Below are 17,776 nucleotides of genomic sequence, written 5' to 3'. Positions count from 1 at the left end.
CTTTTATTTCTTCCTGATTGTGCTCATTGAAAATATGTCCAATACAAAAACGGTTTACAGTTTGCTATAAATATCATGGTATAAATACAAAAATAAATTCACACAATTATTTATTATATACATACACTGAACTGTGAGGAGTTCCTCACTTCATCTTCAACTCAGACCAACATGCTTCAAAGAGAAGGTGGGAAAAGGCTGTCCACCGAAACTGTGTGTAAGAACTCCATCATGATTTTCCATCATGGGTGACATGACTGTAGGAGCCAAACTGACGACAGGAGGAATACAGATGACTACACAAAGCAAGGGACTGAATTTCCTGACTAATATCTGGTGGCACATTCTCCACTACAGCACAATAGTAGCAGAAATGCACATGCATGCAGTCACTAACAACCCAACACACACCCGCACACACGCACACACACGCACACACGCACACACACACACACACACACACACACACACACACACACACACACACACACACACACAGACAGAGAGCAGCCATCCTTGCATCAGCTCTTTAGAATCTCTTCTCATTTGGCATAACATTTCCATTTACTTCAAATAAGAATATTGCAATACTAACATTTAATCTAATGCTTTATGAGACAAATATAAATGGACTCCCATTATTAAATACAATGTGGAAGGTTGTTCTTTGCAGAACATCTGTTCAGGTCATTCCAGATCTGTGATCCTGACATGAACAAACAAGGATGAGGGAGAAATCCTGGTTCCGTCTCTGGACAAAAGGTGAATGTGACGATAACCTAAAGAACACAGAACCAAACCACGAACATTAGGTAGCAGGAGTGGAAACAGCTGTTTGACAGAAACACTTAAGTTGTTTTAAACATCCATCTTTAGGAATAATAACTGCGTTTAATAACCCTTCAGTTGGACCGTACTTTGTCTCCTTTATTATTCTCTGTTTGAAATCCTTTTCATGATCAAATATTGGAAAAAATGGTGGAAAAATAACATTGGAATTTTTTATACAACACATTTGATGGTAACGCATCCTCCTTTTGTTCTTCAATTTAAGAGGAAGAATAGAACAAGGTGATTAAAAAAGATCAAAAAGATCTACCTTTTTGCATGCAGCTGAGTGGGAGTGTAAATTGCCCCACAAAGTCGTTTTTGGATGTCTTGTCGTAGTCTTCCACCACAAAGCGGACCAGAGCCAGCTCGGGTGTGTGGATGGTGAAGCGAAGAGTATCATTCCACAGGGGATTGAATCCTGGAAAACAAATCAACTGGTATCTTCTGTAACACATATCACTCAGCTTGTGAGGAAAAAAAGTCTTATCACACAAACAGGACCTAATAAAAGTATTCACATCTTTTCTGTTTAGACTTTTTGTTGGATTAAAAGCACAAACTTCAATGATTTTTATGTGTCCAACCAACACAAATTGGAAAGAACTTGATACGAGATTTTCAACTATTATTTTACCAATACAATGTGTAATTAGTTCCCTTTACGATGATACCTTGGAGTAAAATCCAACCAATTACCGCCAGTCGTCAACTATAGTAAACAGAGTCCGTGTGTGTGATGTATTCTGAGTGTAAATCCTCCTGCTTCTTGAAGGTCTCGGAGGTACAAAGCATGGCTTAACCAAAGTCCAGACCTAACTTCAACAGAGAATCTGTGGCAAGAATTGAAAACTGATGTTAACAGATGTTCACTAGATATCAGCCACTTTCAACCCAGTTATAATTATGGACTGCTTTGCGATGTTCTATCACATATTAAAGGTAAAACACAAAGTGTGAACAAGTCCATAGGCTTTGAAGAACTTTACAGGATTTTGCGTTTAGACTGTAATGAAAATTGTTTTTTTTACTTATTTTCCAATTAGTTTGAATGCAGGAGAAGCTCCAATCAGAAAAGTTTGCTCAATATATCAATTTTGTTTTTTTCCTTTCTGTTTTTTTTTTTTAATGACATGTTCTTATGAAATATACAGACGTAAAGAAAATACAATGTGGTGCTCTTCTAACGAATACATAGTTCTGAATTTCTAGCAGAAGGGTCATGTAAATGGTGCACACTGGAATATGAACAGTGCAGAGCTCAACATGTCATACCGTTGTTTTCAATGTGTCTGGTTTCCTGTTTGGCCTGGTCCATCAGAACTCCATGGATCTCCACTCTGACTAGAGGATCCACTATAGAATCCTCTTTGATGTTGACTTTAGGCAACTGCTGGCCACTTATCACCTTTATGAAAGGGCAGTAAAACACATGCAGTCAATGCAGGATTCAGTCCAGCCTATGAAGCCAACTCCTGAGAACAAAAATCATTGTTTCTTTTAGGTGGGTTATACCTGAATGGTGAGGACGATGGGTTGGTAGTCATCTCGTTTCTGAGGCAGGTCAGGGTCAAACCTGTCGTTTTTGTCTCTCATGAAGGCTGGCTTCAGGACGTAGCCACAGCGGCCATTCTGACTGAACAGACCATCATTTAAATCCATCCCCTCCCCAGCTGTCTGGAAATTCAGTGCAACTGGGTGGAAAAGTGACGAAATGTATGCTGTTACTCATTATAATTCTCAGTCCATTACATAAAACTGATCCAAACCGACCACCAGGTGGAACTGGGCCGTCATGACCAACATTTTCGATTAATTCTGATTTGTTGCCCCCAAAATCAGTGAGTTTTGTTGTTCTTAGATATATTTACAAGATATCTCCTTGGAATGACAAAGTTCTTTAATTAAAAAAAAAAATGTTTCCAAGTACATATTTGAAACATTTTTGTGGGAAATCCTGATAATTGTGGGCAATTATCAGGATTTAGTTTGTATTTAACACTAGACATAAAATTTGTACTACAATGTTGAAAAATGTCTGCTTCATAACGATGATGTATGCATTAGTTGTAACAATAGATTTATTTCAGAAATATATTTTTAGATGTGAAAACAATACAGTAATACTGTAGGCTGTTTAGTTTTTATTCATTTGAATAAAATATTGTCACACCGATGTTGCCATGTAGTTTACACTGCAATGCATTCTGGGTAAATGATGTATGCTTGGTCTGTTTGCACCAACTCCGTCCAGTCAAAACAGCAATGAGTAAAGTCATTAAGCGTTTTCAATTTTAACCAGAGCGTTGAAATCCATGGAAATGTAGGTGATGGAGATGAGAAGACCAAACGGAGGAAGAAGAAAGAGTTGGCAGAAGGAGCTGGTGTTTGTGCTGCTGCCGTCACCTTCAGCTTCATAAATGAAACAATGTATGGCACATACCTCTGATCGGACTGTGATCGGGTAAGTAGCTCTACGTCCAGTCCGGTAACAGCTGTTTAGGGTCCAGTCGTTAGTCCAGTGTCGGGTCGGTGGTTTTACATTTGGTACCAGTGGCAGTAGCAATAGCTCCGTTAGCATTTAAAAGAGTTCCCAATGCTGCCTGGCTTTCCTGTTTTGCCCAGCAACTTTCTCTTGGTAGCCAGATACTTGAACAAATTATTCAAAATCTTCTGGAGAAAAATGTTGAGGACATAAATGTAAGTCCTTGGGAAGTTGTGTTCGGCTCTGTCCTGCACTTGTCTTTTTTTTAAGTGAGAAAACTCACCTGACTATTCCTTTTTTTCCCCTTTTTTTTTCAAATTACAGCCAACAGCGACACATTGTGATACTGTCTAAATTTACACTGGTCAAAAGCAACATGATAAACAGCCAGTCTGGAAAAATTAGCCTTTTTGCGTTTGCTCTGTAGATTCCATTACAGAATGGTCCCAACTACATCATCAACCTATCATGCATTGCACAGGTGAAACAATGGTGACCTTCATGGGTGAAAAACATAACAAAAGATACAAATTTAAAAAAATAATAATTATGAGTTTTTTCACACATCACAAACAACAGCTATTTTTAGGCCAACGTGTTCAATTAATTGTGGATCCCTTTAAGATCCCTTTAAAGGCCAGTTCTTGTGCATACTTCACAAGACCTTGGTGCAGAACCCTAGGAATAAAAGCCCTTCAGAAGATATCAGCATACAAAATTGCAACCAGTTCAGCCATAAGGAAATACATAGGAGGCAGAGCACATTGTGTGATTTGTCTGATTAGAACCAGTAAACTTTCGGTTGTAGTCACCTATTTGGCACCCAGCATTCCACATTTCCTGGGGATTGAAATTGGAAGAGTCAGTTCGGAAGCCAGTGGGATATACCCTGGTCAGTTGCCGGGCATTATGGTGCACAAACTCTGCTCCTGGAAAGGAAATGATCCAGTGCAATTCACAACACAAAGATATTTTGTGCAGACATTAATGCTAAATATGAAAATGTATGATATTTATGATGGATGGATGGAACTAACCAGCCTCTCGTAGGAGCTTGCGAGCTTTGGACTCTGTAAAAGAGGCCACTTCATAGAACTTGGAGTGGATACGGGCATGTTTGAAGCTCCTGAAGTGGACACTCTTGCAGTAGACCACACAGTCTGACAGCTCTTTAGACAAACGCTGCTTTGACTTCTATGGACAGAAACAAATGATAGAAATACAACTGTAACAGTAAATCACAGCTTACTTTTACTTTGATAGCAGAGAGAAAAATATATGGCTTTTAATCACTGTGTTGCTCACAAAGGGAGGAAAGCACGACCCCTTTTGTGAGCAGTGGCCCGCTGTCATTGGTCTACATATCACAGTTAAAATGCCAGGTGTTTGAAATTTAACTAAATTATTTACAAACTTTCCACATATGGAAACATTTATGTAAGAGTCAAAATTGTCATTTTGTGACATTACTCATTATTGAGTATGATTATTATATACTTTTTGTATATTTAGATATTTTCTTAATAGGAAAAGATCAGCTTTTAGTATGTTTTTATGTGAAAACGCCATCTAGTGGAAATACTGAAAAATGATGTGTGAAGCGCAGCGTGACAGATCAGAAATAAAATGGATGTAAAGTAGTTAGCCTGGTTCCATCCAGTGTTTTGATCTTTAGTGGAGTGCTGTGCAAAACTTAAGAAATGTTTTGATATCTGCTGAAAGAGAAAAGTAAAGTTCACCTTTCATAAGGCTTTTTGTTGTAAATATTTCTTTACTTCATTGACAAATGCACAAGAGCACATGGTGGACAGAAACGTTGTCAGCTAAAAACCAAGCTAATAAATGTAAATAAGAAGAAACTGAAATTCTATAGTTGTTTTAACTGAAACGTACAAGCAGCCATTGCAGCTCATCTTGTACTGTTCAACTCAATAAGAAGCAAATCTGGAGGGGAAATGTGAATAACCCATACATGTTCCCGTCATTAAACAAATACTTGGCTGAAACACTTTTTGATTTAGTTTTTATGTTTCAGCCTTTTTTGGCAGGAGTGTGTAAACTTCTCTGTTCTTGGCTTGGTAGTATCTGTCCACTACTCCTTCAAAAACAAAACCAGATTGTCAGGCATCTCTAGTCCACAACCTTCTTCAAGTGAGTTCTGCAAATTCTCTGTCAGACTTAGTTCTGGATTCTGAGAAACATTGCCCTATAAAGGTCCAGTTTGTTCAACCTAATGTGAATATTTATGTCACAAAGCCACCTGTCTGATGTCCCAACTTTGAAGTTTTATCGCTCTCACAGCATGAGGTCTTTCTATTATACCCACGAACTAGCTGTGCATTAACATCACCTGACTGTTATTTCAGTCAACCACATGATATCGTGAACCCTTGTGCTGAAAACAAATCCCATGGTGAGTGGAAGTGATACCCCACTGCAATGTGAAGGAGGCATGTCGGCATGGTTCCTGTCATGGCTGCTCAGATCAAAGGTTCTGCACAGTGAGACTGTCGGAGCACCTCTGTATGCTGCCTTCCTGGTTGCTTTCACATGAAAGCCAATCTGTGAGGGCATTCCTGCCCTCCGCTGGCACTATCACCTTCACCTGTCTATAAGACAGAGACACAGACACCTAAACCATGAACCTCTGTTCATGGTTTAGGTGTCTGTGTCTCTGCACAGGGGAGCTTATGTCACTGTCAAAAGCCTCACCTCTGATGAATGTGCTAACAAGTCTCAGTAGAAGTTCATGTTTTGTTCTGATGCTTTTTACCAAACAGGACTGTGAGTGCTCAGTGGGTTTGTGTCCACTGAAATAGATGCATTAACCCAAAGTTTAACAAAACAAATTGAGTGAGTGAGTGAGTTTGGGACTCAAAGAGGCACAGTTCTTTCCAGTAGAGAACCTAAAGATAAAATAAGAGATTCAAGAACTGAATATTATACTATGCTTTTTTAGCACTGTTATTCCAACTTACAAACTTTTAGAGAAGGTAAGCTGGTTCTGCTGTACTCCAGCAGAACACTCATGACTCTGTGGGTCATCAGTGTGCAAGTTGATCACATCATGTAACAGCCTGTCTCTGTTCCCTGCTTTTCAAACCGTTTTTATTTTTTATGAAAGGATAAAAGGGGTAACCAAGTGGCATAGTGGTTCATGCTGCTTCCTTGCAAGAAAGAATCCCAGCATGAGGTCTGAGCCTCCCTGCCACAGTCTACAAACTTGACTTTTGGGTTAACACTGGTTGCTTTATATTGTCTCTAGTTATGAGTCTGTGTATATGTATGGGTGTCTGTCCTGCCTCTCACACCCCGCAAACTCTACCCCCACTTATTTGTAGCACAGAGATTATGACTAATCAATAGTCCACTCACCAATGGATGCTGAGTAGGTTGTTGTTGTTTTCCCCCAGGTCCAATGTGGAAATAATATTTATAATTAAATGCAACAATAGAACTTGGTTTAATGTAAAACTTTATGCTTTCAAAGATTCTCCTGGATTTAGCTGTGTCAGTTCTGACAAGTTTTTGTGTTCCTTCAGAAGAACTTTAGCATGATGCTACTGTGTGAAACATGTGAAAAGTCTAGCATTCATTTTTATTTATATAAATGAATATAAATATAAATATAATACATTATATAATACTATGTTATATTAATTATATTATATTATATATAAATGAATGCCTGACTTTTCACACTTTCATTTGTGTAAATTGCTCTGAAAAAGTGTGATTTAGTTATAATCACTTTAACCTTCAATAAAATCCACTGAGGTTTATTATTGTTACAAGAATTTAAATTTGAAGACAAGATGAGGGAAATTCCAATTGCTACAGATGGGTTTACAAGGAACTCCATGGGCTTTAGTCTTCACTTTCATATTCGTATGTGAATACAGTCAATGTCCTGCATAAATCCTAAAATTATAGAAAACGTTAAAATAGTCCAGGAAATATAATGGGCCAGACAGCAATCAATTATTTTGACGTCCTTTATCGAAACAGGGTGAATATATTGGGGACTACCTTAATCTATTAAACGTTTAATTCATTCATCACATGCCACTTCCTGATTAAAAGCTCAACAGCGGCTTAAAATCTAATAAAACAGATGGTTCTGAGAGTAGATGAGCCAGGATTATCAGATTGTGTAAAAGACAGTTTGGGTCTAAGACACAGAAACTGAACAGGTGAGCAAACCCACCTTCACTCTGCGCCGGATACTCTCACGATGTAGAATATCTTCGTCTATTTCTGCTACTTCATCTTCATCACTGACCTCTCCCGTCAGCGAGTCTTCAACAGTCCCATTGAGTGTTTCCTCTAAACTACCAATTTTTTTTGCTTTCAGAAGAATCTTCCCTTTAAGTTCCTGAAAAAGATACAATACTGAGACATGAACTCTGGTGTTATTTGTAAGCAGTGCCTGCAATAATTAGGCCCGAGCAGCTAAGCGCTGCGAAGGCCTATTGAAATTGTGCTGTAAATTATTATGCTTCCGTAAAGTAAATTGGCTTTTTGGAGGCTTTATCATATTCAAAAACTCACCAAACTTGACGGACGCGTCGAGACTATGAAAAATTTACGTATTTTAAGGTCAACGCAAAAATCGCAAAAGAATCGGCTCAACGGCGCCACCTAGCAACTTTCAAAAGACCCTTTCCTATTAACTTACTTCATCATAGAGACTTGAAATGTGGTACACTTGTAGAGCTCCCCAACACGCTGAGAATTTACAATTAATGTCATAGTGCAAGTATGACAGGATGTTGGCCATTTTGGATTGAATTTGCGATTTTGACCCCATATTGGCCATTTACAGCCTTCGCATTTGATCGAACTCTTCCTAGGGATTTCGATCGATCAGCTTCAAACTTGGTCAGTTGGTACATAAGGCATGGCCGATTAAAAGTTATCAAAGGTTTGCGTTTGATAACGCAAACCTTTGATAACCCTCGTGCCTGCTAAAGGGTGGTTTCCTGGGGTCAAAGTTCACCTATTCGCAATGAAACACAAAGCTATTATAACTTACACAAAAACTCACAGAGGCACCAAACTTTCAGTGATTGATCGTCATCGGGTGCCCTACAATTCCCAATGGTCAAATGATGACATCACTTAGGCCATGCCCCCTGAGAACAGGAAGAGTTATATTTTACTGTGAACGGTCACTATCTGATCCCTTTGACCTAATCAACATCAAACTGTGTCCAGAGACAGAAGACATGTTGGTGTGTTGTGGATTACAACCCTGTTTGTTTTCAATGGAATAGTTGGGCGTGGTGAAGTGACCCATAACACCGTCGCCATATGTTTGGCCGTCAATTCCACAGTTTCAAGCCGAGCTGAACCAAACTCACTAGGTCGGATCCTTATCGGCCCCCAGACAGGAATCCATAAAAATATTTGGTGGGCGTGGCCTAATGTCACAACAGCACCCCCTAGAATATTTTAAATGCTCAGCCCCAAGCCATGTTTTATCTCAGAATTATGAAACTTGGTACACATATGTATCTTGTCAGGCCCTACAAAAAAGTCTCTTGGAGCCATGGTCCAAACCCCACAGGAAGTCAGCCATTTTGGATAAAAGCTGCAATTTCCTGTTTTTCAGAGACGTCGCATGTGATCGAACTCCTACTACAACTTTTGAGATACAGACTTCAAACTCACTCAGCACACTCTTGAGACATGAAAGGTCAAAAGTTATCACAGGATTTTTTGTACATCAAAGCATGTGGTGGTGGCTAAGTGCAAAACTTTGACTATTCGCCATAAAACATCAAGATGCGATAACTTCCACATAGAAGGTCACAGCTCCATAAGACTTCCTATGTCTGACTACAGACCAGCCCTCATAACATTTAGGTGGTCAATTGATGACATCATCTTAGCCCTGCCCACTTCCGACAGGAAGACACCTGTTTTTTCTACTGTATGTCTTACATTTACTCTATGATTCATATGGGTTTAATCCTGTGCCAACTGACATAAAATGACATGATGATGAACTCTGTCAATGCTGGCTGAATCATGTAAGTGGCAAAATGCCAAGTTGTAGTCTCTCGCCATCTGCATATGGTTGTCTCTAAATCAAACATGGAGCATCCGATTGGCACCAAACTGGAGATGTATGACCTTTATTCACCGCTAAAGAGCCCAACAGCCTTGAATTGTAATGTGACTCCACCGCGCCCCCTAGGTTATTCAATCAGTTATATCTCCTCGCTACATCGGCCCATCTGCACCAGATTTTTGGTGCATCGTCGAGGAGCACTGCAGAACTCATCGATGAGTACGGCCTGGCGGACGGGTGCAGGAGCTGCGTGAGAGCATCTGCGGTGGCTGGTGGGCGGCGGTGCTTGGACCCCCGTGGTGGCCAATAGGCCGGAGCGGCGCTGAGCTGCTAGGGCCGCTCGAGGCTGCTTGCAGCTTTAATTCTTGTTGTATTTAGAGGAAAATGCTATTTGTATAACATTTTACAAATGCTGCTTGTATTTCCTTTTAATTCATGTAAAGCACTTTGAATTGCCCTGTTGCTCAAAATGTGCGATATAAATAAGATTACCTTACTTTACCTTAGGACAGTGGTTCCCAAACTATTTCTGGGCTTACAAATAGCTGTCTGGTTGAACGATGTGTGTGAGCGAAGGGGGTGGATTCTTAGAGACTCCCTGTTATACTCAGCCCCGGCTCCAGACGAACAAGGGGGGGAATCAACTTTTTGGGGGGCAACATAGACAACAACACCAGTAGCCTACAAGCTACTTGTTAACAAGTTTAAGGTGCTGAATTGATATTAGCTAGCTAGTCATCTTTTAGCTAACATTACCAGCATCCAACAGCTTTACTCAACAGTCTGTTTGTTCGAGGGAAAAACTGTGAAAAGTTCTTTGCGTTTTGCTGGTTTGCTGCCATGATTCTAACACACCTGTGTATCTCTGCACAGCAGCAGCAGGTCTCCTTCACAGGTGGAAACCCAGCGCGAGCGTAGTAGCGCTCATGTTGCGTTTAAAGGCGGCTCGGAAAAACAGGTTACAACATGTTAACAACGGATTAAACAGTTTTAACTGCTGATAAAAGTGACAGAGGACACAGATATGGGAAGTGTGGAAGCCTCTACTGTATCAAATTGACAGGAATAACAGAGAGTTGGCCATTCTAAGGTAAAAACCCAGCGCATACAGTGTTCATGTTTTGTTTTTTTTTTTTGTTCCATCCAGACGGTTTCCTGCGCCCCCCCTGAATTGGCATGGCGCCCCCCCCTAGGGGGCGCGCCCCAAAGTTTGGGAACCTCTGCCTTAGGAGATTAAATTGTTAGAGGATCAATTTTAAATATAGACAAGATCACCTGGAAAACTCGCCAATTTCATGGTAAAGCTAAGAATTACTGTTTGCTGTAACAATCTCTCTGATATGTGACTAGAGAAGTATGTTTATAAGCTCCTAGTAAAGCTTTGACAAAAAAAAACCTGATACCACTTCTGGGATAAAACTATCCTGAAACATTCCCAAGAACTGATTTCAGTGAATTATGGAGTCTATAAATATCAGTGGCCTATGATTTGTGACATAACTGACCATCTTTGTGTCATTGCATAATATGATGACAACTGTAATTACCATAAAACTTCTCAAAAATCCATACAAACATGTACTATTAAGTTACTTTATCATGACTTAACAGAACAGGACTGGAATACTGTTTATAGTATAGAACATTTGTGGATTGTGGATTTGATATATTTTTTGATATTTTTAAATTGACATACAATAAAAAAAATGGTGACACTTTATTTGAAGGGGGTTGAATAAGACTGTCATGACACTGTCATAAACATGACATAACACCTGTCATGAACATCAATAAGTCTTCATGAATATTTATGACTGTTGTCATAAAGCGTCATTCGGTAAATTATGACACTTTTAATACAAAGTTGACATTATTCAAAATGTCTTTGTTATGACAACTTGACATTAACCAAGAAATCATGACCTGACATGATCTATTATGCTACTTCTTAGTACAAGTAGCACAATAAATGGAACTTGATGTGAAACAAGTAACAGTTATGAATATGTCATTAAGTGTCATTACAGTGTCATTAATACTAACTGTTACCTCAAGTAAAGTGAAACTAGTAGCAACAATTATAAAGATGTAATTTAGTATTACAGTGTCAAATCTGTTATTGGGTCCATATTTGTTTGATATAGATATCAATGATGTATTTGATGTATCTGAATAATTAGGAATAATTAATATTTTAGGATGACACCACCATATTCTACACTAGTGATAGTTATAGGGATTTTAATGCATAATATAAATAATAAACAATTTAAGCTAAAGTCATGGATAGATATGAACAAATTATCTCTAAATTTAAATAAAACTTAAATATTTGTTTCTTTCTGTATTTAGTTCTCTTTTCTAATCAGGTTTAAAGAAATTACATTATATTGTGTTGTATTTGATTTCTTACTGACTTGCAATAAACAATAAACTAAGGAAACAAACAAAACAAATGAACCAACCCGCTTTAGCAAAAACCTGGGTTAGTTGCATATATCCTATGCTCTCAGATAGGCAAGTTAAAATTTTGATTACACAGAAAGTAGAATAGATTACACTATTTCTGTTTGAACTAGACTACACCAACACACTATCCATGCACTATCTTGCAGTTACACCTTTAAATGCCCAGCCATGGAACATCTACTCTGCCTAAAATCTTCCTAAACAACAGAGACAGATAGCTCACCTCAGGAGATGGAAGCCCTACTGGGGCCCTGCCATCCAACATTCCTCTAAGCAACTTGTCACCAAGAATGTGTTTGAGGTGTTGGGCCATGACTCTCTGCTGGTCAACACTGCAGTGGTTCTCGATTGACAGGATAACTGGATATTCTGATATCTGGAGAAGGGAAAAGATGGGGAAGCATAGAGTGCAAAAGAAGGAGAGCAGATCCATAAATTATAAATTATAGACCTTTCCCAAGCTAAATTTCCAAGCTGCTCCTTAACAGCTAACTCTATAGGTATAAAATACTATTCAGGAGTTAGCTGTTAAGCTAACTAGCAGCTAGCACAGCTAGTTCTTTGCTAGCTGCTTCTTAACATAGACTAGCTCTAAATTCAGTTTGAACACTCATTATAGGAAAAAACACTCATTGTAGCGTTATCATTTAAAGGTTTGAGTTTGACCAATCAGTAAATGTGAAGACAAGGTGGCATAAAGGAAGAACCTTGTGACCAAAACAGGATATCCATGCACACTTATTCACTCAGCACACTAAGATACACAGAAACTAAGCCCTCAAAAGAAATGATCCTATTCTTTTTCAGTGAAATATTTACCTCAAAAAAATGCAAAGACAAACTTTCATTCACACTCAAACAGAATACAGTTTAATAATGTTAGGGTGAGCTAAGTACTCTCATTGCTTGAAAAACAGCATTGTTCAATTCCATGTTCTCAAATCTGTGAACTCCACCCATGAACTATGCAAAACATTGTCTTGTTCACTGTAAGGCCTGAACATTGAAACACAATCGGTCACATAGCCAGCATGTTCTGCTGGATTGAAATACTGTTTGACATGAATATGATTCTGCTAGCTTTTTTTTCTGGCCAGTGCTTTCTCTTAATCTGTTGTGTGTCATTGCACAGCTTTACCCTCTCTTGTCCGTCAAAGGTAAAAAAACAGTGTATATTCTGCTTTTAAGTCAATTAGTATTGTTTATTAGTTTGGATGATTACAGATTGACATATTATCAATTTAACAATTTATTAGTTTAAGGTAAGTATTAGTATAATGTGTTTTCCAGCCATATACTGCCTTTTCATAGCACAACTAAGTCAACAAATTGTCAGTCTTCAGTTTATGAAAATAATGCTGCATATATCAAATATAACTCGACCTGGAACCTCATACTCATGCTGGTCACCACGTTGGTTACCCACTGCTGGGTGATGACCAACCATTCCTCAACCAGCATTTGTTGGAAGTCAGTCAATGTGGTTGCATTTGTCACTCTGGCACACCCTAGCTGAATTCATAAGTGTTGAATGGGCTTTCCATCGTCTTTTCTCCTAAATTCTGGAGGTAGTTTGTGATAAACCCCATTTAGTGGGGGTGAAAATTAACACGATGACAAATCGTGTTCATTTTTTGTCCCAGACTACGAATATATGAGATTACTGATTACAAAGGTAAAGGTAATTTATTTATATAGCAAATTTTCAGCAACAAGGCAATACAAAGTGCTTAGTGCTTACAAAATCTAATTTCAATATCTATCTGGAATGAGGTTGCCCAGATGTTTTGACAAACCTTATTTTTCTAGTAAGAGTGGTTCCAGCCCACACCATCATATGGTGAAAAACTTTAAACCTTTTTACATTTGCTGCATTATCAGACTTATTGGAAGGCAATGCTGTAACACCATTCACTTAGAGATGTATATCTTAATACATCATAGAAAAGTAAGACGGATACAATACATGCGGGTGGGAAGGGGTTATAAATTGGAGCTATGAGTTTGAAGTAGCATTAAATCCTTAACCTAGCTACAGGAAACCATATTTTTGCACAACATAATTTCAGTTTGCCAAATATTTGCATCAAAGACAATACATGACAGATAGCATTACCTTGAAAGCATATTTTCCCACTGCATTGACCACATCCTTGAAGAGGATCTTAGAGGTGAATGTATGTCCATGATAGACAATGGGCTCTCCATTGGCACCATCCCAACAGTCTACTTCCACACACCTGCAGCCGCGATTGAGAGCCCTAAACAATGACGACAAATCCATCTTTTATCCACTTAGTCATGAAAATCAGAAAAAAATGCTCTACTGCAGAGCTTATCTCTTCTGTTAATCCCAATATCGGAGTAATGAAACAGAATTAATCAACTTGGAGCATTTAGATGTCAAAGCTTTCATAAAAAAGGTGGACAATTAAGGTTAAGGTCACTGTGACTCTAATTTTATGATAAATCTCATCTCATTTTAATATCACACCATCTTGTTACACTTCATGTGATACAAATGTACAATTAAAATAAGATTTCTTTAATCTGTCCACCTTCCAACACTACATTTTGTACAATCAGACTTTTGAGAGCTACCTGATGTATCCTTCCACACTGCTTTGTCCTCTGAGCTGGTCCTCCATCAGATATGTGTTGTGGGAGGAGGAGATGAAGTAATGGCACAGTGGCTGACTCATGTCTTGAAAAATGCCCCTGCACTTTGGACTGAAGATAGAGCCTTCAGCAGAACCAAGGTACATCAAGAAGCCATCAAATGTCATAGCCTTCAGTTGTTTCGCTGGAATGAAACAAGAACTGATAAGCTCTGTGTTTGTAAGGGAAAGGAAATGTGTATTCCTGAGTATGTACCTGTATCTGAGGGCTCATAGTATTTAATTAGCTCTTGAGCATGGTGTTGGATATCAACATCCTCCAGCTGCTCCTCTCTCAGGAAGTCCTCTATGTCACTCTGGGATAACTTCTGACCATCAGATGAGTACTCCTGGAAAATTTTCAAAATATCTTCTCTCTGGGTTATCATCTTGTAGAACAAGACAAACTCATCCCCTTCGAGGGCACCAGTCTGTGATTTATCTGCCATCTGTTGAAAAGAAAAGAATGATCAGGGTGTGGGTCTGCAATGACTGTCCAAAACACAGTCAATGCAGACCCACACAGCGGGTCTTTATCAAAAGGCTCTCACTGTGAACAGACGGTGAGCATGGTGTTCATTCATATCCACATTCATCATCCTCAGGAGATCTCGCACTTCCTTGAAGTTCATCCTGCCATCGTTGTTCTTATCAGCCTTTTTGAACCAGTCACCTATCCATCTGGGAATAGTGCTTAAAGAAGCAACAGTCACTGTGTTCTTGTCCAGTTAGTTGGGGAAATTGTATACCAAGCATTGCTCTCGGAAATTATTATAAATTTACAAGGAAAACTATTCCTCCATGGGAGCATTTGTGAGGTTTGTGAAGACTTTTCAAGATCTCACAATCTTCCTTAATTGAGTCCAAATGTATTCTGTTTGGTTGAGGTCAAGTTCCTCCATAACAACTCCAACATCAATTCCTTTTTGGAGTTTACTTCATCGGTGCACACTTGGATTTGGAATAAAACAGTTCTCACATAGTCAAGAGCATAGTACTGTGCAACATCCCTCAAAATGCTTTAGCATATTTAGATTTCTTGTTACTGGAAACAAGGCACTGACGCCAACCCCTAGAAATCAACCAAACACCCTTTCTCCAAAATCATTCTACCAATTTTCTGACAAACACAGATTTGTTTATCAGAATGCCTTGTTCCAATTCTGGGATTTCACATAACCAATCCTTTCAACTTTGAAATTGCTGTATTTTGACGTTGCTTCCTTTTTACTATGATACTACCAGTTGGCCCTGGGATTTTTAGAAGCAACATTTAATTACTGAATTTACTGCACAACTTGCCATGCTTGAATTCACTTAACTCTTGAGAGCAATCCATTCTTTCAAATATTTTTGAAAGAAGTCTTCAAGCCAGGATGCTGGATTTTATACATCTGTGACCACAGAAGTGATTGGAACTCATGAACTGAATGATTTGCTGACCTTGTAAGGCAATATACCTTACAGTGAGGCAAAATGCAGAAACTCTTTATAAGTAAACCCCAAATAAGAAAGGATACTGGTCTAGTTTTTCCCTCTCTCCCATGTTTTCCAGGTTTTCAATCAGCTTCCTCATGCCTTTGATCCAGGACTGGGCCTCTTCGGCTGACTCGGCCACCAGGTCCAAGTTCCCTCTCCGACCATGGAACACCACCGTGAAGCATCGGTTAGCAGGGAACTCGTCTGCGATGCTGAGAAGTACTTCACTTTGATGGCCCTCTCGCACTACCTCCACATCCCTCATAGAAACTGTACACAAAGCATTGTGTAAGTATCACATGGATAGACCACAGACGTAATATAGATACAAAAATATGAACCTAACATAAAAGCACAAATTGACTTTATCTTTATCCAAAATCAAGAGCTATGACCAGACTAAAGCAAGATAACTATTGCCTTTTTTGCAACCTTCTGCAATATTGCTAAACTGTTGACTCTTACAGGTGGAGTGAGCTTTGCCAGCTTTCTTGGATTTGTACCAGATGGTCATGCAGTCATCCTGGAGCTTGAAATATCGTTGTTTTTTCCAAGTACGAGACTTAATTTTTCTCATAACTGTCCCCACCAGCATGGACTGCAGGTTTTCATCCCCCTGAATACCTGAGAAGAAAAGAAAAGCAGAGATGCTAAGATAAACTGACAGACCTCCTGGGAATATTCACATACAGAGGAATGCTTAGTTTAGTAAATGAAGTCAATAAAATTCATTACTGTTAAACATAATTCTTTTAGAATCATGTGAGGACTAGAGGTTTGACTTGACTTACGGAGGCCACTCTCTGTGGAAGCCATCTCCTGCTGTCTTATAGAGCCTTCTAAGTAGAAGAACACAACAGGCAGTAACAGATCATAAATGAAGCTCATAAAACATTCTACAGGGTTTGGTAATAGATTATAAATACATATAAATATTAACAGTTGGTGATGGTGGTGACTGTGGTTGGAGTTTGCCAGTTCAGTCCCCGCTCCCTCTCTCATTGTGTTCTTGGGCAAGACACTTCACACACCTTCCCTGCTGGTGGTCAAAAAGCCTGGTGGTACCAGTCACTGCATGGCAGCCTTGCCTCTGTTTAGAACCAAATGTTCTGGTTGGTTGTGTTGATACTCTATGTTGTTATGTGCAGCATTTTTCAGATGGTACTTTAGCATAAAAGCCAGCAGCACAGGGAAGCAGGTCCAACTTCTTTAATGCAAACTATTTTGTAATGTGTGTAATCTAACAGAGGAATTGCTTCTGTGTTTCATCCCAGTGAAACGTGACCTGAACGCCTCACCAGGCAGGTGTCATAACCAGACGCCCCAGCCACATCAACTGACTATTTTTACATTAATTTAGATAATTTTTCAAATAATTCATTATTTTATTCATATCTTTTGTGTTTTTTCACCTTTTGTAACTAATACAATTAATAACTTTTATGCTCTATAAAACAGAGGCAACCTCAGTTTTCTGTTCCACCACTGCGTGTTTCATCTTCAGTTGCAGTGTGACTATTCAGCCTGTGCCTCTTTGGGGGATGGTTAAAGCTGATGTGGATGCTGCTTTGCCTCTCCATTGTGTTTCATTGCATTCACTTTTTGAAAAGCTGCCTAAGCTGACTAATCTTCTCAAATCCCTGTCACCTTCACTCTTGACCTCAACACTGAGCCAGAGCAGCACCGGGTCGTCTCTGCAAGTTGAATCATCTGCAGAATTGCAACAAAAGCACATTTGCACATGGAGTTTCATGCAGAAGTCTAGATCCAACTGTCTAGATC

General features: G+C 39.1%; 1 protein-coding gene across 1 annotated transcript; it reads right to left on the bottom strand.

Annotated features, from left to right (window-relative positions):
• Positions 1 to 93: 93 nt before the first annotated feature.
• Positions 94 to 16,676, bottom strand: plcd4a (phospholipase C, delta 4a; the record flags this gene model as incomplete). The annotated part of the gene is made up of 14 exons (XM_088008225.1): positions 94 to 779; positions 1,100 to 1,249; positions 2,104 to 2,236; positions 2,344 to 2,522; positions 4,126 to 4,242; positions 4,351 to 4,507; positions 7,521 to 7,688; positions 12,082 to 12,234; positions 13,975 to 14,119; positions 14,460 to 14,661; positions 14,733 to 14,964; positions 15,067 to 15,196; positions 16,036 to 16,264; positions 16,460 to 16,676. Coding segments are annotated over 14 exons (2,304 nt in total), but the record flags the coding sequence as incomplete, so codon positions are not given.
• Positions 16,677 to 17,776: the final 1,100 nt, after the last annotated feature.

Source organism: Poecilia mexicana, unplaced genomic scaffold (genome assembly GCF_051168715.1).
Source record: "Poecilia mexicana isolate PSO_F unplaced genomic scaffold, ASM5116871v1 scaffold_2, whole genome shotgun sequence".
Taxonomy (NCBI): Eukaryota; Metazoa; Chordata; class Actinopteri; order Cyprinodontiformes; family Poeciliidae; genus Poecilia; species Poecilia mexicana.
The sequence above is the reverse complement of the archived record's forward strand: the minus strand, read 5'-3'. Positions and strand labels throughout refer to the sequence as shown.